The sequence below is a fragment of the Ovis canadensis genome, chromosome 9 (assembly GCF_042477335.2).
Source record: "Ovis canadensis isolate MfBH-ARS-UI-01 breed Bighorn chromosome 9, ARS-UI_OviCan_v2, whole genome shotgun sequence".
Classification (NCBI taxonomy): domain Eukaryota; kingdom Metazoa; phylum Chordata; class Mammalia; order Artiodactyla; family Bovidae; genus Ovis; species Ovis canadensis.
This window is the reverse complement of record NC_091253.1, coordinates 99,541,956-99,568,393: the sequence shown is the minus strand read 5'-3', so window position 1 is coordinate 99,568,393 and position 26,438 is coordinate 99,541,956. Positions and strand designations below refer to the sequence as shown.

Here is a 26,438-nt window from a genome sequence, read left to right as displayed (position 1 = left end):
ACGTAAGGCTCATTTAAAATGAATTTTATTTCCATGTTCATGTGTTTAGTGCTTATGAAGGCTTCCTGTGAGACTCACAGCAGTTGAAGAAGGATGATGCTGTTTAACTAACATCTGGTTCTGGTGCTAAAGTTTACTCCAGTGGTGTTTTCTGAAGAGGATGAAATAAATTGAACCTCCAGTTTCTAAAGAAAAAAATCCGACCTCATCCTCAACTCCCACTCATTACCCGCAAGTCACAAGTTCTCATTAAATGGTTGGTGATAACATTCAAAGCAATATGTAATACATTGCACCAATCAGTCAGTGCTGGGTTCTCTCCTATACCCAGCTTTCAAAAAGTAGAGTCGGAAGGGCACAGGGAATCCTAGGCAACAGAGACTCTCAACTAAGCGACTTGATGTGTGAAAGATATACTCAACAAATTATAATCCAATCCTAAGGAATATTGCACCGAAAGGATTTAAGAGCACATGCTTGTCTGACTCTTTGCAATGCAGTGGACTGTAGCCCATCAGGCTCCTCTGTCCCTGTGAGGAAGATATGACGCCCTTGCCTTCCACACAGAGCCTTTGCTATCGCTGCTGCTGTGCTGCGCTCAGTCACGTCCGACTCTGAGACCCCAGGGACTGCAGCCCGCCAGGCTCCGCTGCCCATGGGATTCTCCAGGCAAGAGTACTGGAGTGGGTTGCCATTTCCTTCTCCAGGGGATCTTCCCTACCCAGGGGTCGAATTTGTGTCTCCCGAATCTCCTGCATTGGCAGGCAGATTCTTTGCCACTGAGTCACCTGGGAAGCCGTTGAAAGGATATAAGGAATTAAGGCAAATCAAAAGCTCAATAAAATTATCATTTAGGGAAAATTCATTTCCCTCTTAAATGAATGATACTGGTGAACAACACAGAAAAATAATACAAATTTTTCTATTCTCTTCTATTGTCAGTCTTTAGTATACGTCACTAAAGGAAAGAGAGAAACACAAAAAATTAGGGGTGTCACCAAAAGTGGCACACTGGGAAGCCCTACAATTCTATGACCTCCTCTTTAGATTAAGAATAAGAAGATATAACCAAAAGACATATTTAACAGATAAAAATGAGGAATTTGCTGCATTTGGGATGGGTTTTTTTAAATAGCTGCACTTTTGTTGTCTTTCAACTTTTCCTTCTTTTTAAAGCCCCGCCCCCCATTGGGGTTAATTTTCTCTAGAATGAACTCATGCCTGAAACATCAGTTTGAAGGTGTTCATCTTCTTGACTTCCAGTTTCCCAAGGTGCAGGGTCTGTGTTTCTAAGGAGGACTAGAATGGGGCTCTTTTAAGTCAATTTCACATACACAGTGGAGTGTGGCGCCAACAGTGCAAAACTCCTCTCTGAGCTTTCTTTCCATAAAACCAATAATTAAGAACCATCAAGTAGGATGCCTCTGTGTGAAATTTAGAGATGAGAAGATCATTCCTGCCACCCCTGGCAGACTATGTTTCACTATCCCAACACACACACACACACACACGCATTTTAAAAAATATTATAATTCAGACAAGTCAGCAAGAAATTCTTAATTACTTTAAATATTTTACCTCCACTATAGTAGTGAGTCATTCCTGTTAATTTGCACAGCTCTACATTTAGCACTGAAAAAGAGTATTTCATTTTTTTAGAAGTTCGATAATTACAAAAAGAAGATAAATATTAAAATACAGCAATAAATTGCCAGTAAGAGCTCTGCTGTCAGAGCACAATAAAAGCACAAATCTTTCTTTTTTTTTTAATAGTAATGAGTCAAAGAAGCCAACAGCCAACTGTGAGTGAAGTTTTAGTGCATAAATCAAAGAAGATAAAGTGAGTTTTTCCATAATATTTTAAATGTTTTGCCCAAAAGAATTCTGCATTTTTAAGTTGACAAATTGTATCCAAAGCCTTTAGAAAAAAAATGATGATTAGAAATAGGTTTAGTTACATGGGAAAAAAATTTACAATATATTAATATTTCTGGGTGGGAAAAAAGATAAAAATGAAACCCTATATTGTGTGATCTCATTTGTAAAACTCACTAATGAGATAAATTCCTGTGGTGTGGAATGAAGCCTCCAGCCAAAAATCAAACAGCAAGGAACCAAGGCCCGCTGACAGCTATGTGACGGAGCTGGGAACAGATTCTGCACCCCCAGCTGAGCCTCAAGATGACTGCAGCCCCACATGACAGCTTGATACCACCTTGGGAAAGCTTGGCTCTGAAAGTGGACTTCCAAGTTCAAGTCCTCTTAATACCACTCCCCAGCACTGTGACCTTAGGAAAGTTACCTAGCCTGTCTGTGCTCCCAGCTTTATCCATGAATTTGAAATGACAGCATCACAAACGTCATAAGGTTGCTGTGAATAACTTCATTCATGTAAAGCACTTAGAACAACTACCTAGAACTTTATAATTGCTCATAAGTAAATGAAGTCGCTCAGTCGTGTCCGACTCTTTGCGATCCCATGGACTGTAGCCTACCAGGCTTCTCTGTCCATGGGATTTTCCAGGCAAGAGTACAAGAGTGGGTTGCCATTTCCTTCTCCAGGGGATCTTCCTGACCCAGGGATCGAACCCAGGTCTCCTGCATTGCAAGCAGACACTTTACCCTCTGAGCCACCAGGGGATTGTGTCAGTTACCTCCAAATTTAGTCGCTTTTGGCTAAGTGAAGTTGCTCAGTCCTGTCCAACTCTTTGCAACCCGGTGGACTGTAGCCTGCCAGGCTCCACCATCCATGGGATTTTCCAGGCAAGAGTACTGGACTGGGTTGCCATTTCCTTCTCCAGGGGATCTTCTTGACCCAGGGATCAAAACAGGTTTCATCGAAGGCTGACTCTTCACCATCTGAGCCACAAGGGAAGCCCCGTAATAATTACATAGTTCACTAAAAACTAGCCTAAATAAGTGGCTTTAAGGGATTGTGTTCGTTATCTCTTGTTTCATGAGACATCTGCAAATTTTGCTGCCTTCAAACAACAAAGTCAGAGGAGAAGCATCCGCTGACTCTCAGGACCAAGGCTCTCCCAGCATGCCTACCACGCCAGGCCATTAGAGAATGCCTGTCCGACCACGCACGGTTGGTCGGCTCCTCCGGCAGTCAACTCCCTCCAGTAGGAAGTTCTCAAGGTGCAGTTCTCACGGCTGCCACAGGTAGTCAAGTATCAAGACAGTTATTATGAAAAGAAAGCCATATTTCAAAAGCTAAACTACTTTGAAATGAGCTTTTTAACAAAACTCAAAATTTGTTTTGTTTTTTTTTTTTAAATGTGCATTTATTTAGCTTTGGCTGTGCTGTGTCTTGGTTGCTGAGTGGGCTTTTCTCTAGCTGCGGCGAGCGGAGGCTCCTCTCCAGCTGTGGGGCACGAGCTTGTCTTTGCAGTGTCTTCATCTTCGGGGCGCGCGGGCTCAGTCACGCGGCTCCTGGGTTCTTAGAGCGCAGGCTCAGTAGTGGAAGCCCTCGGGCTTGACTGCCCGCAGCATGTGGGATCTTCCCGAATTAGGGATAGAACCGTGTCCCCCGCACTGGTGGGCAGATTCTCCACCACTGAAGCCCCAAATCAAAATGTTTATTCCAAGAAAGTTTGCACAGTTTTCATAAACATTTCAAAAGCCAGTGACCTAGACGCTGATTCGTAACTTGAATAAATCCAAATTTCTTATCTATTTACTGAAACATGCTCTGGATTTCCCCGCTGCAATATTTAATTCAAACCAGACTCTACAAAAAAGTCAACAGGGACAAGAACCTTGGTATTTTATTGGCCTGTGCTTTCAAGGCATTTCCACAACGTGATACTTCTCTAGTATCTGTTATTCCCACATAAGCCTCTCTCACCAGGGAAATAGCTTTCTCATCCTTGGAAACTGACAACTGTATCCTTGGCAATGCATTTCTCTCCAACTGTTATTCTGTGACTAATTTTCTCTCTCCAACATTTTGTGGAAACCTGCTGCGGATTGAAATCGGAGGTCACCGATTCCTTGCAAACGTCAGTCTCAGAACCAGGACACAACCTTACCTCCGAGAGGAGCCCATGGTCATGCTGAAGCCACCTGTGAAAGCTTTCAAGACCTGAGCTCTTCACGCTGTCGTCCACGCCTCTGGCATCCAAATTTGTCAGGTGCCAATTGCCTTCAGGAATAGCAGAGAATGTCTAAATCCAGACTCATTCCTCCACTGTGTGAAGTTTATTTCTGAAATGTTATTTTGTTTCATTTTGTCCTTTTTAAGACACTAATTCTGGTTTATTTTCTGCAGTTTCCACATATATCCTGGGTGCTTTTATGAAGTAGCAAATTTTTGATGACTGAAGGGAAAGTGCTTAGGTTATTAAAGTTATTATCATTAGTTGGTCACTATATGTTTGTGCCTTTAAAAATACTGAATAAATAAGCATCTGTTGGAAAAATAGCTGAGATGAGAAGTCTGATAAATATTCAGACGTTGAAAGTGTTCCCTGGTTTGATGTTTTCACCCTGGTTCTTCTCACACTTGATCCTAACCATTACCAACAGCTCTCAAATTTCAATATGCATAAAAATAACTCAAGGAGCTAGTTAAAAATGAAAATTCAGAACACTTTTTCCAAAATTTCAGATTCACTGAGCCTGGGGAAAAGCCCCCAAATCTGCATTTTGAACAAATCAATGCAAGGTGGTCTATAAACCCCAGTTTGAAAATATTGTTTTAGACACTGAAAACTAAAAGTCATTAAAATTTAAACCAAAGAATCATAACTATATTCAGTACTATTATCATGAATGGCAAAACTGACCACCTGAACAGCGAGCTCATGGACACCACCCTAGTGCCATCACCTCCAGGGAAACCGGATGTTAGGCAGCCACCACCACCGCCAGGAGAAGGAGAGAGAAAGGAAGAGAGGGGGCAGGGCAAGCTCTCGGCGGCTTGGACAGCAGGAGCGCAATCGGTAAAGAGTTGCTTTACCAACCTTCCTGTTAAAAGTTTAGTTTTGTTCTCTTCCCACTTCAGAGATAATACATGCTGAGTGTAACACTTTTGAAACCACGAAAAGAAAGCCGACCTTTAAAAAGAACTTTGGTTTATGTATGTCAATAAATGTCATTATTTTTCATTTTTATTTATCATTATTCCCTAAACATATTATGGTATAAATTGATATAATGTAACATTTTTTTCCATCTATCAGTATCTTTATTTCCTACGTAGAAAATTATCTAAACGATTATTTTAAATGACTAACCAGCATTCCCTCATATAGCTATCCCACAATTAAATATTCCTTTGTCATTGAATATTTAGTCCCACGGAGTGGTGGATGTGGGATGTCTTTCAACATAGATGTTTCACTTTATTTATTTTTGATATTGACTGATTAATTTGACTGCATCGTCTCAGTTGCAGCATGCAAGGTCTTCGCTACATCATGTGGAACTTTTGTTTGGATGCATGAACTCTCTAGTTGTGGTGTGTGAGCTTAGCTGCTGCTGGATCTTCGTTCCCTGACCAGGGATCGAACCTGCGTCCCCTGCATGGCAAAGCAAATTCTTAACCACTGTACCACCAGCAAAATCCCAACACATAGATATTTTAAATATTCGTGTTGAAATCTTTTAAGCTTTTCCCTGTATTGTTTCTGCTTTTTGCATTGTGCTTAGAAAGGACTCCCAAATTGGATACACTGTGATGTAGAAAAGCACTGTGAAATCAGCCTTTGAACTTTTAATCAGTTTCTCATTTTCTACCCATCACACAGATTGGAGGTCACCAAAGCAAATTTTATCTCAGGGTTCAGGAGTTGTTAGACCTGGCTCTCACTGCTTTAGAAGTAAAGTAGGGGAAAGTTGTGGCCTCATTCTCCTCGGGTAAATCCCAATTCACCAGACTGTTTATCACTTCCTATCTCTTGTGACTTTGCAACTTGCCATTCTCCTCATTGACCCTATTTACCACTCTGCTGCTGCTGCTGCTAAGTTGCTTCAGTCGTGTCCGACTCTGTGCGACCCCATAGACGGCAGTCCACCAGGCTCCCCCGTCCCTGGGATTCTCCAGGCGAGAGTACTGGAGTGGGGTGCCATTGCCTTCTCCAATTTACCACTCTAGACCTGTGAAATCCTGTATTGTGTGTTATTCAGTAGCCTGCCATCTAGTGGTGGAAATCGGGAAGTGAAGGTTTTTCCCCCTTAGAGAATAATCCTATTTCACAATACAGCTCTAAGGTCACTCACTCTGGTAATAACTTACTATTTGTATAAAACTGTGAATAGTTTTGGAGAAGGCAATGGCACTCCATTCCAGTACTCCTGCCTGGAAAATCCCATGGAGGGAGGAGCCTGGTGGGCTGCAGTCCATGGGGTCGTGAAGAGTCGGACATGACTGAGCGACTTGACTTTCACTTTTCACTTTCATGCATTGGAGAAGGAAATGGCAACCCACTCCAGTGTTGTTGCCTGGAGAATCCCAGGGACAAGGAGCCTGGTGGGCTGCCGTCTATGGGGTTGCACAGAGTCGGACACGACTGAAGCGACGTAGCAGTAGCAGCAGTGAATAGTTTAGGCTTTCCCCGTGGCTCAGCGGTAAAGAATCCGCCTGCAATGCAAGAGACACAGGAGATTTGGGTTCAGTCCCTGGGTGGGGAAGACTCCCTCCAGTATTCTTGCCTGGAGGATCCCGTGGACAGAGGAGCCTGTTGGGCTACAGTCCATAGCGTGGCAAACAGTAGGAAACGACGGAAGCAGCTGAGCACGTACGCCTGCCAATGCAGGAGACACAGGTTCAATTCCTGGGTCAGGAAGATCCCCTGGAGAAGGAAATGGTAACCCACTCCAGTATTCTTGCCTGGAGAATCCCGGGGATGGAGGAGTCTGGCTACAATCCATGGGGTCGCAAAGACTCACACATGACAGCGACTAAACAACAAACAACAATGTGAATAGTTTATGAATCACTTTTTAAATAGTAGAATGAATCATAAACCTAGAGTCAGAATATCTTTATCTCCAGATTTGCAATTATTGATTTGTAATATCTGCTTTTTTTTAATCCTTAACTATTCTGAAGCTGGGCCTCCCTTTCTTCGAGGTAAGAAGGTCGGGTTTGTGTGTGTGTGTGTGTTTTAATATTTATTTCTTTGTTTTTGGCTACGCTGGGTCTTGGTGGTTGTGCACAGGCTTTCTCTAGTTCTCCAGCTGTAGAGGGCTTCCCTGGCGGCTCAGACGGTAAAGCGTCTGCCCGCAATGCGGGAGACCTGGGTTCGATCCCTGGGTCGGGAAGATCCCCTGGAGAAAGAAATGGCAACCCACTCCAGTATTCTTGCCTGAGAAATTCCATGGACTGAAGAGCCGGCTACAGTCCATGGGGTCGCAAAGAGCTGGACATGACTGAGCAACTTCACTCTCCCTTTCACGAGCTGCAGAGGGTGGGGACCACGCTTTAGGCGCCGTGTTCAGGCTTCTCGTTGCAGTAGGTTCTCCTGCTGTGGAGCGCAGGCCCTAGGACCTGAGCTCAGCAGCGGCGGCTCAGGGCCTCCACGGTGCAGCCTCAGTAGTTGTGGTCCTTGGGCCAAGTTGTCCCTTGACATGTGGGAGCTTCCTGGACGGGAGATCCAACCAGTGTCCCCTGTGTCACAGGGCAGATTCTTAACCACTGGACCAGCAGGGAAGGCCAAGAAGACTGTTTTTGATGTTCCTAAGTTCCTTATAATTTCCAGTACATTTTACAATCTTATGAAATGTGACACTGGAATAACTCAAATCAATAAATTTCTTTTCCAGATTCTTTAAAGAATTAACCACAAAAAAGCCATGAGTGTCTCCATATTTCTTCAGCTGGTATGACATCCTATCAAATTTTCTATGATAACATCCTTTCCTATGCTAAGATTATAAGCTTTGTATGTATAAAATTATTTCTGATTACAAATCTTTCTTCTGCAACATTTTAAAAAATGTAAATATAATGTGTAAGAATGACCTCTATAATAATAATGTAAAATAATGACCTTTCTACCTAACAATTCATTTTTTCTTAGTTCATATTTTTTCATAGAAATAATGTTCTCAGCATAACAATGCCATTTATTCTTCCCACTGGTGAATTTTCCATCATTAGTTCCTATAATCACCATAAAAGCTTACTGTTGTAGCAAGACAGGTCCTGGGATCTCTGCCATCAAGATAGAAAAAAATGAAAAATCAGAAATATTTGGAGTGGAGAAGATAAACACTATAAGGCTATTACATTTTAAAATGTGCATGAATTCAAAAGTAGATAATTTCTTCAAGTAAAAACATGAATATTTATACAATTGTGTGATATATGAGTTTTATAAATTTTTAAAATAATTAATGTTATAATCAGAATTTCTCAAATACTATTCAAAAGAATACTACTTCTTCAAGTCACTAAAGACACTAGTTGCCCAAACAAAGGGAGCCATTGTCCAATCTATTGTTTGGAAAATGCTATCTTAAAGTTCAAAAGTTCTAATCACCAAAGGACTTCCCAGAGACTTCAGTACGTTAGCATGCATTTTGATTGTCCAAGTTGGGGGGTACTATCTAACCTGTTTGTTCACAGAGCTTCTCCTTCCACCATAGAACATCTCTCAAGGAAATAACAACTGAAAATAAAAAGTAGAAAACCCAAAATCACAATTTAAAAGCAGTGAGATTCAGTTTTATTTGGGAACACTACTGAGGACTGTAGCCCAGGAGAGAGTCTCTCAGATAGCTCTGAAGAATGGCTCTGAAGAGGCAGGAAAAGAGCCGCCAATATGTATGTGAATTTGGGGCTGGAAAATATGTGTAGTCAAGCATACATCTTGATAAAAGATTATTGCTAATCACACACACGCACACAAACCAGATATGTGAAGTCAATGAGTTTCGTGCTTTTCTATTTATGGGAAGGTGCAAGAATCTGGAGTCACCAAAATTCTTCCTTAGGCATGCATCTTAACTATCTTGGGACCAAAATCCAAAGCACAGAATGCTCATCCTGTTTTTTCCATCCTGAGTTCCCTGAATTCAGGACTTACTGTTGGAGGCTGACTGCAGTCCGTTGCGACTTAATCCTTTGTGTAACTGGATGGTGAGCAACATTCTGGTTTTTTCTGTTTACGGATCCTTAAAACAAGGTAAGTCGCAGTGAATATGTAAGGTAAATGCAACCAGATTGTGGAATAACAGAGGAAAACATTTTTTAAAAATGCTATTTAGGATGAAGAGAAGGGCTTGCATTATGGAGGAAACCAGTGATGGCTTTGTTGCAGGAAGGGGGATGTCCACCAGGGCCCCAGAGTGGGCTCTTGTGTAACACTGGGAAACAGGTCCTCTGAGGAGACACACGTGCTGACAGAACCAGAGGCTTCTCTGGGAAGGAGCACCTGGACAGAGAGCAGGAGGGTAACAGGACCCAGCCCTGCCACAGGGCTCTCAGTCTCCAGCGTCATGGCGAGGGGATTCGCTTCCAGGTTGTCTCCGGCCAGTCATTCTGGCTCAGGGTCTTTCTTAGTGGCACACGCATCGCTCAGCCAAGATGGATTCCAGCGAAGAGGATTCTGGGAGGTTGGTAGGTCACACGGACTGGTGTTTCCTTTTGCCCTTTCCCGAATTCTCCTGGTCGGCGGTGGCTTGTCAGCTCCTTGCTCCTTACCAGGCCTCCTGCCATAAAATAACTGTAAAATGGCTCATGCAAATGGCAACTGTGGTGCCTGGCCAGGGTGGACGGTTTCAGGCAGCATTTCCCCTAACAGTTTGGTCAGCAGAGGGAGACAGGAAGTAGGAGAACGCCTTGATGTTTGCTGATGTACGTTACAGGGAAGAACCACAGGCCACATGTAATGCCACTTGCACCAGAGCCCCTGATTCCACCTGGATTTAATCTAATTGAACTTTCAACCTTCCTCAGAAATGCAGCTTTATTTTATAAAGCAGTTGGAATTTTCTGGGCATAAGTCCTCTTGGAGGAGGTCACCGTTAACCCCACCATAGAGCTGCCAGAACTTACACAGGACTGGGAAACAGACTCTGGGACGGCACCAGCAGAACCTTGTGCACCAGGACCCCAACCCAGACTTGCCCAGGAGGGTCCAGGAGTTTCTGGAGGAGGCGTGGGTCGGTGGAGGCCTGCGGCAGGGTAGGGAGCACTGGGCGCGTGCATGGACCTTTTGAAGGAGGTTGCCATTATCTTTGTTATATATAGTATACAATGAAGTCACTTAGGCATGTCCCACACTTTGCAACCCCATGGACTGTAGCCTACCAGGTTCCTCCATTGGTGGGATTTTCCAGGCAAGAGCACTGGAATGGGTTGCCACTGCCTTCTCCAGGGTCCCGACCTAGGGATCAAACCCAGGTCTCCAGCACTGCAGGCAGAGGCTTTACCTCTGAACCATCAGGGAAGCCCCCTTTCCCTTCATTACCTCACCATAGTTTGGCCCCAGGCAAATAGCAGGGAGGGAACCCAGCATGGCCCATCAATAGAAAATTGGATTAAAGATTTACTGAGAATGGCAAGACCCAGTTTCCCCCTCAGTAAGTCTCTCCCATCAGGAAGCTTTGATAGGCCTCTTATCCTTCTCCATCAGAGGGCAGAGTGACTGAAAACCACAATCACAGAAAACTAACAATCTGATCACATGGACCACAGCTTTGTCTAACTCAGTGAAACTATGAGCCATGCCCTGTAGGACCACCCAAGACAGATGGGTCAAGGTGGAGTGTGGTCCACTGGAGAAGGGAATGGCAAACCACTGCAGTATTCTTGCCTTGAGAACCCCATGAATAGCATGAAAAAGCAAAAGGATAGGACACTGAAAGAGGAACTCCCCAGGTGGGTGGGTGCCCGATATGCTACTGGAGATCAGTGGAGAAATAACTCCAGAAAGAATGAAGGGGTGGAGCCAAAGCAAAAACAATACCCAGTTGTGGATGTGACTGGTGATGGAAGCAAGGTCCGATGCTGTAAAGAGCAATATTGCATAGGAACCTGGAATGTCAGGTCCATAAATCAAAGGAAATTGGAAGTGGTCAAACAGGAGATAGCAAGACTGAACGTCGACATTTTAGGAATCAGTGAACTAAACGGGACTCGAATAGGTGAATTTAACTCAGGTGACCATTATATCTACTACTGTGGGCAAGAATCCCTTAGAAGAAATGGAGTGGCCATCATAGTCAACAAAAGAGTCTGAAATGCAGTACTTGGATGCAATCTCAAAAACGACAGAATGATCTCTGTTCATTTCCAAGGCAAACCATTCAATATCACAGTAATCCAAGTCTATGCCCCGACCAGTAACGTTGAAGAAGCTGAAGTTGAACGGTTTTATGAAGACCTACAAGACCTCATAGAACTAACACCCAAAAAAGATGTCTTTTTCATTCTAGGGGACTGGAATGCAAAAGTAGGAAATCAAGAGATATCTGGAGTAACAGGCAAGTTTGGCCTTGGAGTACAGAATGAAGCAGGGCAAAGGCTAAAAGAGTTTTGCCAAGAGAACACACTGGTATAGCAAACACCCTTTTCCAACAACACAAGAGAAGACTCTACACATGGACATCACCAGATTGTCAATACCGAAAGAAGATTGATTATATTCTTTGCAGCCAAAGATGCAGAAGCTCTATACAGTCAGCAAAAACAAGACTGGGACCTGACTGTGGCTCAGACCATGAACTCCTTATTGCCAAATTCAGACTGAAATTGAAGAAAGTAGGGAAAACCACTAGACCATTCAGGTATGACCTAAATCAAATCACATACGATTATACAGTGGAAGTGAGAAATAGATTCAAGGGATTAGATCTGATAGAGTGCCTGAAGAACTATGGACGGAGGTTTGTGACATTGTACAGCAGGAAGTGATCAAGAACGTCCCCAAGAAAAAAAATGCAAAAAGGCAAAATAGTTGTCTGAGGAGGCCTTACAAATAGCTGAGTAAAGAAGACAAGCCAAAGGCAAAGGAGAAAAGGAAAGATATACCCATTTGAATGCAGGGTTCCAAAGAACAGCAAGAGAGATAAGAAAGCCTTTCTCAGCAATCAATGCAAAGAAATAAGAGGAAAACAATAGATTGGGAAAGACTAGAGATCTCTTCAAGAAAATTAGAGATACCAAGGGAACATTTCATGCAAAGATGGGCTTGATAAAGGACAGAAATGGTATGGACTGAACAGAATAAGAAGATATTAAGAAGAGGTGATAAGAATACACAAAAGAACTATAGGAAAAAGATCTTAATGACCCAGATAATCATGATGGTGTGATCACTCACTTAGAGCCAGACATCCTGGAATGTGAAGTCAAGTCGGCCTTAGGAAGCATCACTACGAACAAAGCTAGTGGAGGTGATGGAATTCCATTTGATCTATTTCAAATCCTAAAAGATGATGCTATGAAAGTGCTGCACTTAATATGCCAGCAAATTTGGAAAACTCAGCAGTGGCCACAGGACTGGAAAAGGTCAGTTTTCATTCCAATCTGAAAGAGAGGCTATGCCAAAGAATGCTCAAACTACCACACAATTGCACTTATCTCACATGCAAAGTAGTGCTAAAAATTCTCCAAGCCAGGCTTCAATGGTATGTGAACTGTGAACTTCCAGATGTTCAAGCTGGTTTTAGAAAAGGCAGAGGAACCAGAGATCAAATTGCCAACATCCCTTGGATCATCAAAAAAGCCAAGTTAAAAAAAAAAAAAAAGCCTACTTCTGCTTTATTGACTATGCCAAAGCCTTTGACTGTATGGATCACAACAAACTGGAGAATTCTTAAAGAGATGGGAATATCAGACCACCTTACCTTCCGCTTGAGAAATCTGTATGTAGGTCAAGAAGCAACAGTTAGAACTGGATATGGAACAACAGACTGCTTCCAAATCAGGAAAAGAGTACATCAAGGCTGTGTATTGTCACCCTGCTTATTTAACTTCTATGCAACTTATATGCATATATGTTATGCATCATGAGAAATACCGGGCTGGGTGAAGCACAAGCTGGAATCAAGATTGCAGGGAGAAATATCAATAACCTCAGATATGCAGATGATATCACTTTTAAAAAAGAAAGTGAAGAAGAACTAAAGAGCCTCTTGATGAAAGTGAAAGTGAAAGAGGAGAGAGAAAAAGCTGGCTTAAACTCAACATTAAAAAAACTAAGATTATGGCATCCAGTTCCATAACCTCATGGCAAATAGATGGGTAAACAATGGAAACAGTGAGAGACTTTATCTTTTGGGGTTCCAAAAACACTGCAGATGGTGACTGCAGTTATGCAATTAAAAGACACTTGCTCCTTGGAAGTAAAGCTATGACCGACCTAGACAGCATACTAAAAAGCAGAGACATTACTTTGCCAACAAAGTCTAGTGAAAGCTATGGTTTTCCCATGTATGGATGTGAGAGCTGGACTATCAAGAAAGCTGAGTACTGAAGAATTGATACTTTTGAACTTGGTGTTGGAGAAGACTCTTAAGAGTCCCTTGGACTGCAAGGAGATCCAACCAGTCCATCCCAAAGGAAATCAGTCCTGAATATTCATTGGAAGAACTGATGTTGAAGTTGAAACTCCAATACTTTGGCCACCTGATGCCAATAGCTGACTCATTTGAAAAGACCCTGAGGCTGAGGAAGACTGAAGTCGGGAGGAGAAGGGGGCGACAGAGGATGACACGGTTGGATGGCATTACCGACTCAACGGACATGAGTTTGAGCTCCGGGAGTTGGTGATGGACCGGGAGGCCTGGTGTGCTGGAGTCCATGGGGTCGCAAAGAGTCAGACACGACTGAGCGACTGAACTGACTGCACTGAGGCAGCTCATGGGCCTTCTTCCTGACACCACACCAGAGGAAGAAGAGGGAATCACGTGATAAAACCCTTGGGTCTCTTCCTCCCCAAAAAAAGTTATCCTGGCCCCAAATAATCCTTTCTTTTCTTCTACTAATGACTTCCTCACCCCACCCTGCTTTCTATAAAAGCCTTCTGCTTTGCACTGCTCCTGGCCTCTGGAGTGCCCTTCTAGTACCAGATGGAATGCTTCCTGGTTCATGACTTGTTGAATAAAGCTAATTACACCTTCAGAGATACTCAGTTGACTTGGTTTTTGACTGGTAAATGAAATGAAAAGATGCTTGCTATAATGTTATGATGACCCCTTGTAGTTCAAAGTCAAAATGGTCCTTTGAAAAGTGAATCCTGGCACCATGAGCAGCAAGTGTCTTAGAGTTTAAGTAACTCCTTTCAATGTTTCCCCACACTATTGTCAGTGATTATCTCTTCAGAGTGGTATTAGAGGGACTTTCATCTCATATATTTCTGTAATAGTCAAAAGTTTTGCAAAAAGTATGCATTGCTCTGGTGATCAGAGCAAAACACGATGAAGACTAAACAAAACAACCACCCTTCTCAGGAAGGTATTCATTTATCTGCAAGTCCAAAGAAGGAATCCGGATTAAAGTACATTAATGCTCTTAATCTTTCTAAATAAACAGGATTTGGGGCCTTTCACCTTTGCTTTAAAGTTATATAAGTATTTTATCTAAATATTATGAGTGATGATTCATTTTTTGTACTTTTCTAATCAGATTAAAACTTTTTTCCCTAGAACAGATTTAGTACTAAAACATTAAATAGGGTCACTGAAGAACAATAAGATATTATGAAGGAAGACGCATATTATATCAGGTCCAGCCTTAATTAAGGTTTAAAGAACATCGTTTTGATAAAGTATAAGAGATAAATATTAGGGTAAATAGCACCTTACAAACCCCTGACAAAACAGATTTTATCACCAGCCAACACATGAAGTCCTTTTAGTCTTCTCTTCAGCAAGAAGAAAAATATTAAAACATCCTTAAAACTTTAAATTAGCCAAAGCCAACAAAGCAAAAACAGGCCCACTTTTAACCTTAAACAAGCGATTCTCCTGACTGGCGTGGCCCAGAAGGCAATGATGCTGATGGCAAACCCTCCTGCTCTTAAGAGAGCAAAACCAGGAGCACAGCCGGGTTGAGCACCGTGATAGCTGTTCTGGATCAGTGTCAAGGGAGCATCCTACTTTGCCTGCGGAGTTCTTGTACTGAATTCAGTCACATGCTGTCTCGGGTTTCTCACTGTAACCCCCTTTAACCCAGCTGGGATTCTTGAAGAACATACACGGACGTTCATGTGGCTTCAAAACTCAATTTTTCATCATGATGGGGATTTTTGGACTGATATGGGAAGTCTGCGTTTGTGTTCACATGTTCTAACTGGAGAGCTTGAGCACTGGAGAAAGCAGTTAAGCAGAGGTCACTGCAAACTCATCGACGCAAGCACTGCCTCTACTGGGTCCACGTGCTCTTAGAAATCCCCCTCCTGCATGGACTAACCTTAGCTTTCAGTGGGCAGTGCGGGGCTCTCACACCGCTGAGCACACTGTCCACCCCACCTCAGAGAATGTGCTTTTTTCCTGAACACTCTTTTCTGAACTGCAGTGTTAAACCAGAGCTCCTTGGCGAAATAGCTGATTCTAAGTCTGGGTGAAAATGGAACAAAATAATCATGGACCAGCCTGTCATTACAGAAAGCAAGGAAGTTGTCCAAGACGACTAGGGTTAAATCAAAAGAGCATGATGGGGACTTCCCTGGTAACCCAGTGGCAAAGACTCTGGGCTGTCAAGGCAGAGAGCCAAGGTTCGATCCCTGGTCAGGGAACTAGATCCCACGTGCTGCAACCAGCCACTGGTACAGCCAAATGAATCAATAAATATTTAAAAAGGAGAAGATGACTATGTTTAAATCTATGTGTTAATAATATTTTTATCAAAAAGAAAATTCCCAGAGATAAATCCACACACCGATAGACACCTTATCTTTAACAAAGGAGTCAAGAATATACAAAGGAGAAAAGACAATCTCTTTGACAAGTGGTGCTGGGAAAACTGGTCAACCACCTGTGAAAGAATGAAACTGGAACACTTTGTAACACCATGCACAAAAATAAACTCAAAATGGATTAAAGATCTAAATGTAAAACCAGAAACTATAACACTCCTAGAGATTTGAAAACATAGGCAGAACACTCTCTGACATAAATCACAGCAGGATCCTCTATGACCCAGTTCCTAAAGTAATGGAAATAAAAGCAAAAATAAACAAGTGGGACCTGATTAAACTTAAAAGCTTTTGCACAACGAAGGAAACTATAAGCAAGGTGAAGAGACAGCCTTTGGAATGGGAGAAAATAACAAACGAAGCAACTGACGAAGAATTAATCTCAAAAATATACAAGCAACTTATGCAGCTCAATTCCAGAAAAATAAACGACCCAATCAAAAAATGGGTCAAAGAACTAAATAGACATTTTTCCAAAGAAGACAAACAGATGGCTAACAAACACATGAAAAGATGCTCAACATCACTCATTATCAGAGAACTGCAAATCAAAGCCACAATGAGGTACCATTTCACGCCAGTCAGAATGGCTGCTATCCAAAAGTCTACAAGCAGTAAGTGCTGGAGAGAGTGTGGAGAAAAGAGAACCCTCTTACATCTGTTGGTGGGAATGCAAACTAGTACAGCCACCATGGAGAACAGTGTGGAGATTCCTTAAAAAAACTGGAAAGAGAACTGCCTTATGACCCAGCAATCCCACTGCTGGGCATATACACTGAGGAAACCAGAACTGAAAGAGACACATGTACCCCAACGTTCATCGCAGCACTGTTTATAATAGCCAGGACATGGAAGCAACCTAGATGTCCATCAGCAGACAATGTATAAGAAAGCTGTGGTACATATACACAATGGAGTATTACTCAGCCATTAAAAAGAATACATTTGAATCAGCTCTCATGAGGTGGATGAAACTGCAGCCGATTATACAGAGTGAAGTAAGTCAGAAAGAAAAACACCAATACAGTATACTGACACGTATATGTGGAATTTAGAAAGATGGTAACGATAACCCTGTATGCGAGACAGCAAAAGAGACACAGATGTAAAGAGCAGACTTTTGGACTCTGGGAGAAGGCTCTGAAGGGAGGGTGGGAGGATTTGAGAGAATGGCATTGAAACATGTATATTTCCATGTGTAAAACAGATGACCAGTCCAGGTGTGATGCATGAGACAGGGTGCTTGGGGCTGGTGCACTGGGATGACCCAGAGGGATGGGATGGGGAGGGAGGTGAGAAGGAGGTTCAGGAAGGGGAACTATACACCCGTGGTGGATTCATGTCAATGTATGGCAAAAACCACTATAATATTGTAGAGTAATTAGCCTCCAATTAAAATAATTAAATAAAAAGAAAAACCTTTATTGGTCACTTTTGGAGGATTCTAGGGAACCAACACATTATTTGGAAAGCTGGCAAATGGAATGAGCTAAGCGTTTATCCAGCCTTTTTTTTTTTTTTTTTTTTGGCGGTGCTGGATCTTCGCTGCGGCACACTGTCTTTCCCTAGCTGCGGCGCACAGGCTTATCCGAGCACAGGCTCTCGAGTGTGCAGGCTCGGTAGCTGCTGCAGACAGGCTTCTCTCATTGGAGCACACAGGCTTAGCTCTCCTGCACACGTGCGGCTGAGTTCTCCAACCAGGAATCGAACCCAGGTCCCCCCCACTGGAAGGCAGATTCTTGACCCACCAGCAAAGTCCTCTATCCTATCTTTCTTGAATGAAATGTAAGCTAAGGTAACCAACAGTTGATGCTGAAAAGTCTCTTTCTATATAAGTTCTCCAGCTAATAAATGAAGAAGGAATGATAGTCTAAAATATAATCATTTTGTGACAATGAAACAGTGGATCTAAGTAGTAATCATGAATGGCCGGTGAAATAAAATTAAAAAAGAAGACATGTTACATGCATCCTGATAGAAGTAGGCAATACCACTATGAAGTGTTCTTACAAAACCTTTAACATGGAAGTGATCAAGCCGCCAGATTTAACTACCAGTTTATAGGAATAACAGGAGATAGAGCAAGTTCAATGACACATCAGGATGTAATCAACAAATGCCAAACTGCAAAACTCTCTAGAGTCTGTGACCAGGTTTTTTAAACAAAATGCAAAGCTAACGGAGAGAAGGTGTACCTACAAGGAAATCAAGATACATAAAATCCAATTGTAATGTCTCCTCATTAAAGCAAACCAAGTGTAAAAAATCATTACCTTGAGAAAATCTGGACATTGACTGGATATTTAATACTAAAGAATAACTACATTAATCCTTCCAATGAATATTCACGACTGATTTCCTTTAGGATGGACTGGTTGGATCTCCTTGCAGTCCAAAGGACTCTCAAGAGTCTTCTCCAGTACCACAATTCAAAAACATCAATTCATTGGCACTCAGCCTTCTTTATGGTCCAACTCTCACATACATGACTACTGGAAAAATCATGGCTTCGATTATACAAAATTTTGTCAGCTGAGAGTTGTATCTGCTTCTTAGTATGCTGTCTAGGTTGGTCATAGTTTTCTTTCAAGAGCAAGCATTTTTTAATTTCATGGCTGCAGTCACTCCACAGTGACTGTGGAGCCCAAGAAAATAAAGATTGACACTGTTTCCATTGTTGCCCCGTCTATTTGCCATGAAGTGATGGGACCAGATGCCATGAGTTTAGCTTTTTGAATGTTGAGTTTTAAGCCAGATTTTTCACTCTCCTCTTTCACCTTCATTTAGAGGCTCTTTAGTTCCTCTTCACTTTCTGCAGTTAGAGTGGTGTCATCTGTGTATCTGAGGTTATTGATATTTCTCCCAGCAATCTTGATTTCAGCTTGTGCTTCATCCAGCCTTGCATTTCTCATGATGTACTCTGTATAGAAATTAAATAGGCAGGGTGACAATATATGGTCTTGATGTACTTCTTTCCCAATTTGGAACCAGTCCATGGTTCCATGTCCAGTTCTAACTGTTGCTTCTTGACCTGCATTCAAGTTTCTCAAGAGACAGGTAAGGTGGTCTGGTATTTCCATCTCTTTAAGAATTGTCAACAGTTTGTTGTGATCCGCACAGTTCAGAGGCTTTAGCATAGTCAATGAAGCAGAAGTAGATGTTTCTCTGAAATTCCCTTGCTTTTTATGATCCAACTGATTTTGGCCATTCGATCTCTGATTCCTCTGTCTTTTCTACATCCAAGTTGTACATCTGGAAGTTCTTGGTTCACATACTATTGAAGTCTAGCTTAAAGGATTTTGAGCATTACCTTGCTAGCACGTGAAATGAGTGCTGTTGTGCAATAGTTTAAACATTCTTTGGAAGTACCTTTCTTTGGGGCTGGAATGAAAACTGACCTTTTCCAGTCCTGTGGCCGCTGCTGAGTGTTCCAAATTTTCTGGCATATTGAGGGCAGCACTTTCACAGCACCATCTTCTAGGATTTGAAACAGCTCAACTGAAATTCCATCACCTCCACTAGCTTTTTTTGTAGTAATTCTTCCTAAGCCCCACTTGACTTCACACTCCAGGATGTGAAGTTCTAGGTGAGTAACCACACCATCGTGGTTATCCAGGTCATTAAGATATAATATAGTATATAAATCAGTGGACTTCCTTGGTGGCTTAGATGGTAAAGAATCTGACTGCAATGCAGGAGACCCAGGTTTGATCCCTTGTTTGGGAAGATCCCAAGGAGAAGCAAACGTTAACCCACTCCAGTCTTCTTGTCTGAAAAATTCCATGGACAGAGGAGCCTGGTGGGCTATATACAGTTCATGGTATCACAAAAAGTTGGACACAACTGAGTGACTAACACACACACTCACATAACAATAGTATATTATTACTATAGGATTTTTGTCTTTTAGAGATACTGACATATTTATGGACAAGACATAGGATATCTTGGGTTTCCTTGACAGTCAGTCAGGGAAGGGAGGAGATGGGTGATGCTATAGAGCAGACCCAGCAACTGTGATCCAGAGGCTAAATCTGGCTCACCACATGTTTTTGGTGAAGTTTTACTGGGAAACATTCAAGTTCATTTGTTTATCTGATCTAGGACTGCTGCAAAGGCAGAGGTGAATAGTTGCAACAGAGACTGTTTGTTTTAAGTGCTGAGAGCTTTAAGAACGGAGAAGGCAATGGCAACCCACTCCAACGTTCTTGCCTGGAGAATCCCAGGGACGGGGGAGCCTGGTGGGCTGCCATCTAAGGGGTCGCACAGGGTCGGACACAACGGAAGCGACTTAGCAGCAGCAGCAACAGCAGCAGCTTTAAGAAAGGCCTTTGACTTGGCCTTTGACTTTGTCATTGAGGATGGCACCCCGGGCCCACCCCAGGATGAACCCTACACAGCACGGCCTTTGAAGACACTCTGAGGGACTGTCTGAGGGCAGATGTGGCTGTCTACAGCCACCTCAGAGTTTAGCCCTGGCTTGCTTTAGTAAACTGAATGGTAACATCCAGGCCCGTGGGAAGGAGTCTAGATCTTCTTTGCTTCCTCCCTGTCCTCTCGAGAGCCTGCTACATCTAAAAAAAAGACAACCATTTTCTGCTTAGGAGAATAGGCATTGTATCTCTCTAAAAAATGGCTCCATTCTTTATAGAATAAGTTGACCTTCTAATGGCTGCAAAACTAATGACTCTTGGGAGCTTTTAAAATTATCAGAAAGTTGTAAGAAGTCCTATATATTCTATATAGATAGGCATACCTACACATATACACAGATGTATAGCATGCTAGAAAACCACAAAATACCTTCATTCTTCAAATACAATTGCCAAACATAAGGTTTCCTGGAGACACCTGGAGCTAAAGATTCTGTTAAGCATAATTTTATCCAGTGGACAGCTATCGAGTATCTGCTTTCCTCAAAGCATGCTGCTAGGCGCTTGAGAGACAGAAAGATGAGTAAGATACTGATCCTGGCTTTCAGGAATGCAGGCTAGTTGAGGAACTGAAATCGCAGCGTTTCACAGTAACGAGAGGAAGAGGAGACGCCGTTGCAGCTGCTTCTTAGCACATATACCCACACTTGCTAAGTATATTTAGGGTTGTATCTCATTTAATATTTGCAACAAACCGAGGTGTTGGTATCCTCATTTTACACATGAAAACACTGGCACTTAGAGAAAAGAAGTCACTGAAGCTCATGCTCTGTCGCACGCTGAAGCCCACTCTCCCAAACGTCGCTGGTAGTTTAAACACTGAAGTGAACCTTCTTATTATGCATGTTTCCACCAGAAGGAGCCATGTAAGAAGAAGCTCTTGATTGCTGTCACTGTTCTGGGTTTCCTCTCATATTCCGTGAGTTTGATCTCATTTTTCACAAGCATCTTTAGCAAGGATAAGACATGTTTGCTCATTCAAGAAAAAGGGAAATACTTTGCTTACCTCATCTGCCAATTTCATAAAAGTAGCAAAAGTAGATGTATATAAATTTTAAAGAAACATTGGAACTCATCTGCTTATGAATATAAAATATGACAAACAAGTTTTCACACACACCCAAAATCCATTCTTTTTTGAGCGTGTTGACATTAAGGGCTAGTTCACAGCAGAACTATGAAGATTTTGTGTTGCGCTGTAAATGCTTAAAAACTGGCTCTCCCTCCAAAACAGGTACATTTGTTTATCATAAATTTTATGATATAATGGATGTGTATCCCCCAAATTACAAATAGCAATAAAATAATATTTTTTCATATAAATTCCATTTACCCTATTGATTTTCACAGTATGCTTTCATTGATTTTTGTTCAGCTCTAGTTTCTGTTGCCAACATTTGGTTGCAACTGAGAAACAAGTGTAGTTCCAATGGTGGTTGGCTGGTATTTTTATTTATATTAATGAGTAGGACAAAAATGAAACAATGAAGACATATGTAACATGACTGGCTTCTTTGTTGAAAAAAAAGAAGTAGTCAATGGTTTTTGAATACTGAAAGACTATTTCTTCAAATTTTTTGCAATTCACAATGTGACTGTTACCGGAAGGGGGACCCCTCTCAGAGCCCAAGAGTGGGCTCTTGTGTAACACTGGGGAATACACTGTCCTAGGAGACGCACGTACTGACAAAGCAAAAGACTTTGATTGGGAAGAGGCCGGAGGGCATCAGGGTAAGGGAACCCGAGAGCTGCCCTGCTCCATGGTGCGCAGTCTTAGAAATACTGAAAAAGACTTAGAAATACTGGAGAATTTCTGACACTTTAAATTCAGTTAAGAATTTGACATAATGTACATGACAGTGAAATACAACACGTGTAAAAGCATGTTCAGGATGCTTGGCACAATGTTCGAGCTAGGTATAAGGGAGAACCAGCGTTCCTTTGGGGAGCAGGAAACAATCGTTACATCCTGGCTTAATTTTGCTGTGCATTCTGAGCTGCCTCCCAACTTCTGAGAGTCAGTCCCTTATTTGTGATTTGGTAATAATACTATGGCTTCTGTGCATTTGATCCCTGGGGTCACAAACAGTACAAGAGGACTTAGCCACTAAACCAGCACCCCCACACCAACACTGGTTCCCAGGTGGCGCAGTGGTAAGGAACCCGCCTGCCAATGCGGGAGGCACGAGAGACTAGGTTGGAGGCCTGGGTGGGTAAGGTCCCCTGGAGAGGTGGTGGTGGAGTTGCTATGTCGGGTCCAATTCTTGTGACCCCATGGACTGTACCCCACCAGGCTCCTCTGTCCATGGGCTTCTCCAGGCAAGAATCCTGGAGTGGGTAGCCATTCCCTTCTCCAGGGGATCTTCCCCACCCAGGGACTGAACCCGGGTCTCCTGCATTGCAGGCGGATTCTTTACTGACTGAGGTGCCAGGGAAGCCCCAGGAGTAGGGCTACGTCTCCTGGATGGGAAATGGCAACCCAGCCCAGCGTTCTTGCTTGGAAAATTCCCTGGACGGAGGAGCCTGGAGGGGCTGCAGTAAAGAGCAGGACCGGCCTGACCTCAGGAATCAAATATGTCCAGATACTCCTCTGAGTAAATCCTGAGATTTAAAAGGGAAAAAGAGAATGAAGAGGACCTCCTAAAGACTCAGAGTTTGCAAAGACAGCGGCTTATTATTACAGAATCACAGCCAGCGCTGCGTGCCTGCTCCTGGACTCCCTTCTGGTCTCTGCCCCAGGACCGGGGCGAGAGGGAAGCAGCTAGGAGACTTGGAGCAGGGTAAGCAGTTACTGCGGCTTCCCTGCGCGGGGCTCAGACGGTAAAGAATCAGCCCGCAATGCGGGAGCCCTGGGTTCGAATCCTGGGTCGGGAAGATCCCCTGGAGGAGGGCATGGCAATCCACTCCAGTATTCTTGCCTGGAGAATCCCATGGACAGAGGAGCCTGGCGGGCTGCAGTCCATGGGGTCGCAAAGAGTCGGACACGACTTGAGCGCCTAAGCCCAAGGCATTACTAGAGTTTTGTTTTACAAACACCGTGCTTCCAAATGAGCTTCTCGGGTTCTCCAAACCGCCTGCTCACATTCGATCCACTCACAGAAGGTGGTGTGTGTGTGTGTGTGTGTGTGTGTGTGTGTGTGTGTGTGTGTGTGTTAAACCCCTCTCTTCTTAGTAGCCCTCAATACGTTTACGAGGAATGTAATTTGCAATTGAAAGCACAGAAGCTCGGACGGGGGAGGATTGTTTGCACAACATCCAGGTGTAGCAAGGTTGCAAGAGCAGAGCGGGGCGGGGACCGGGCGTCTGACCCTCCGTCCCTCCCAAGACCCCCCTCCCTCGCAGGGCTTTGCTCCCGGGTCCCCCTCGGGTTATCTGGCTGATCCACTGTGGATGGAAAAACAGGGCTGGGCCGGCTGTGTGGAAAGCCTTTGAAAGCGGAGGAAACCGGTCACCACAGCGTGACTATCAGCTGAGAGATCGCCGCCTGGCCACTCGGGAGAACCGCGCGCCCCTGCAGACCCGCGCGCCCCTCCGGACCCGAGGGCCCCTGCAGACCCGAGGGCCCCTGCAGACGCCCGCGCCCTTCCAGACCGGAGCGCCCCTCCAGGCCCCCGCGCCCGTCCGGACCCGAGCGCCCCTGCAGACCCCCGCGCCCCTCCAGACCCGAGGGCCCCTCCAGGCCCCCGCGCCCGTCCGGACCCGAGCGCCCCTGCAGCCACGGGCGGTCTTTCCCGCGATGCTCGAGAGCGCAGAGCTGAACTTCAACGCCGACCATGGCTACCTGGAGGGCCTGGTGCGCGGCTGCAAGGCCGGCCTCCTGACCCGGCGGGACTACGTCAACCTGGTCCAGTGTGAGAACCTGGAAGGTAAGCGCCGCTCTTCGAAAAGGGAAAAAGGGGGCTGACACGCCGCCTGGAAGGAAGCGCGGGCCAGGGGCTGTGTCCCCCTTGCTTAGTCCAGGGCGGTGTCTTCAGCCCAAGATCCAGACATCAGGGGTCCTGGATTTTGACTAGGGGGAAAAAATTGCATTTCTATTTCGATAGTCTGCCTTTCATTATGAATATAGGCAACAAATCACAGCTGGTTAGCACTTTGAACGGAAATCCAGTGTTTTCGTATCCTCTTACTGTTCTTGCAGATGCCTTGAAATACCGTTTATGCTTTCACGGTTTCAAAGTATGCCAGATATTGGACTCATCCTTGATATTTACTGTCTTAATAAAGAAGCACGTTGTCACACATTTTACAATTTTTTGGTAATGATATTTTGATATATTTTGTTTTCTTTGTAATTCTATGTATTTTTATTCTACATGTTTATAAATATTTGGAGAAGGGTGTTTGGAGAAGGGTGTCACTAAACTGTCCAGGGATCTACAGCCTTAATTCCCCCTCCTCCCCCGCCCCTGAAACTTTGGTATAGGGAATTTTGTTCTATCTGCTTTCTCGGTGTCTATTAATATGAGGGCATGTGTATTTGAGATTTGTCTTCATTGGAGCTTAAGGAAAAAAATCAAGAGACAGGCATGTGGTGAGGTCACCCTGGATTCAAAAGCCCTGAGTTTGACCTCTACTGGAGAAGGAAATGGCAACCCACTCCAGTATTCCTGCCTGGAGAATCCCAGGGACGGAGGAGCCTGGTAGGCTACAGTCCATGGGGTCACAAAGAGTCGGACACGACTGAGCGACTTCACTTCACTTCACTTCACTTGACCTCTACAGAGGGTCAGACCTGAAGGTCAAAACCTCCGAGCCTGATTCCTTCTTTGTAAAATGGGGTGGTAATGCTGCCTGCTCTGCCGAGTGGTTTGGAGAAATAAATAAGGCAATACAAGAGAGAATGTGTGAAGAGCTCTGAAGCACTCTTGCTCTTTAGTCGCTAAGATGTGTCCGACTCTTTGCGACCCCATGGACTGCAGCACGCCAGGCTTCCCTGTTCTTCACCACTTCCCAGAGTTTGCTCGAACTCATGTCCATTGAGTCAGTGATGCCATCCAACCATCTGTCATCCCCTTCTCCTCCAGCATCAGGGTCTTTTTCTTCCAATTAATCAGCTCTTTGCATCAGGTGGCCAAAGTATTGGAGCTTCAGCTTCAGCATCAGTCCTTCCAGTGAATGTTCAAGGTTGATTTTCTTTAGGACTCTACACAGCCAATTATCTTTTTTTTTTTCTATTTTACTGAGATATGATTGACATACAAAAGCTGTACATATTTAATGTATACAACTTGATGAGCTTAGGGATGAGTATACACCTGGGAAATCACCACAGTGTGCCATGAACCCACCTGACCCCTCTAAAGGTTTTCTCCTGCCCTCTATTGTTTGTGTGTGTGCATGTGTGCGTGAGGACTACAGCTCCAGGCTCTACAGCAGATCTCTAGGATCCATTTGTCTTGTGTAACCAACACTGCATACCCTTTGACCAGTGCCTCCTGATTTCCCCTTCCTCTCTGGAAATTAAACTACAATGTTTTCAAAGCCTTACCAAAGATTTCACATCTATAATATAGTATTTTTATTATTAAAGGGGCTTCCCTGGTGGCTCAGACAGTAAAGCGTCTGCCTGCAATGTGGGAAACCCGGGTTCAATCCCTGGGTCAGGAAGATCCCCTGGAGAAGTAAATGGCAACCCACTCCAGTGCTCTTGCCTGGAAAATTCCATGGATGGAGGAGCCTGATGGGCAATAGTCCATGGATGGGGTCGCAAAGAGTCGGACACGACTGAGCGACTTCACTTTCGCTTTATTATTAAATACGGCTACATTTATAACTTTGAAACATGCTTATAAAAGCATTATAATGTCAATAATGGGGTGCTTTAAAATGTCCAGATCATTCTAGAAAAAACAAGAAAGTAATAAACTGCCAGGAAGAGTATTAGAAAGCGAAAACAAGACAGAAACACAAGGTGACTTTGTAGGCTTCCCAGGCAGGGCTGAGGCTAAAGCCAAACAGAATTAAGGCAGAACTGCCTGAGTTAAGGGAGGGCCTCTCTTTTCATTAGCGATGGAAATGGCTAGACAAATCTTGTAGATGATAACTAATTCTGTTGGCTACAAATAGTTGCAGTTTAATTCCAAATCCTAGGTCATTTCAGCATATTTAACTTGGAGTTTGGTGCCTGGAGAAT

At 43.6% G+C, this 26,438-nt stretch overlaps 2 protein-coding genes across 2 annotated transcripts in view; one reads left to right on the top strand and one right to left on the bottom strand.

Moving 5' to 3' along the window:
- Positions 1–9,099, bottom strand: part of PSKH2 (protein serine kinase H2) — a 29,101-nt gene extending 20,002 nt beyond the window's left edge. Inside the window, 2 exon segments of the mRNA XM_069600353.1 lie at positions 4,035–4,147; positions 9,036–9,099. Coding sequence (XP_069456454.1) covers positions 4,035–4,147; positions 9,036–9,099 — 177 coding nt within the window.
- A 14,399-nt stretch (positions 9,100–23,498) lies between these two features.
- ATP6V0D2 (ATPase H+ transporting V0 subunit d2) overlaps positions 23,499–26,438 on the top strand; it is a 55,388-nt gene continuing 52,448 nt past the window's right edge. The window contains exon 1 of the mRNA XM_069600684.1: positions 23,499–24,171. Coding sequence (XP_069456785.1) covers positions 24,042–24,171 — 130 coding nt within the window. The 5' untranslated portion in view covers positions 23,499–24,041. The remainder of the gene's footprint in view (positions 24,172–26,438) is intronic.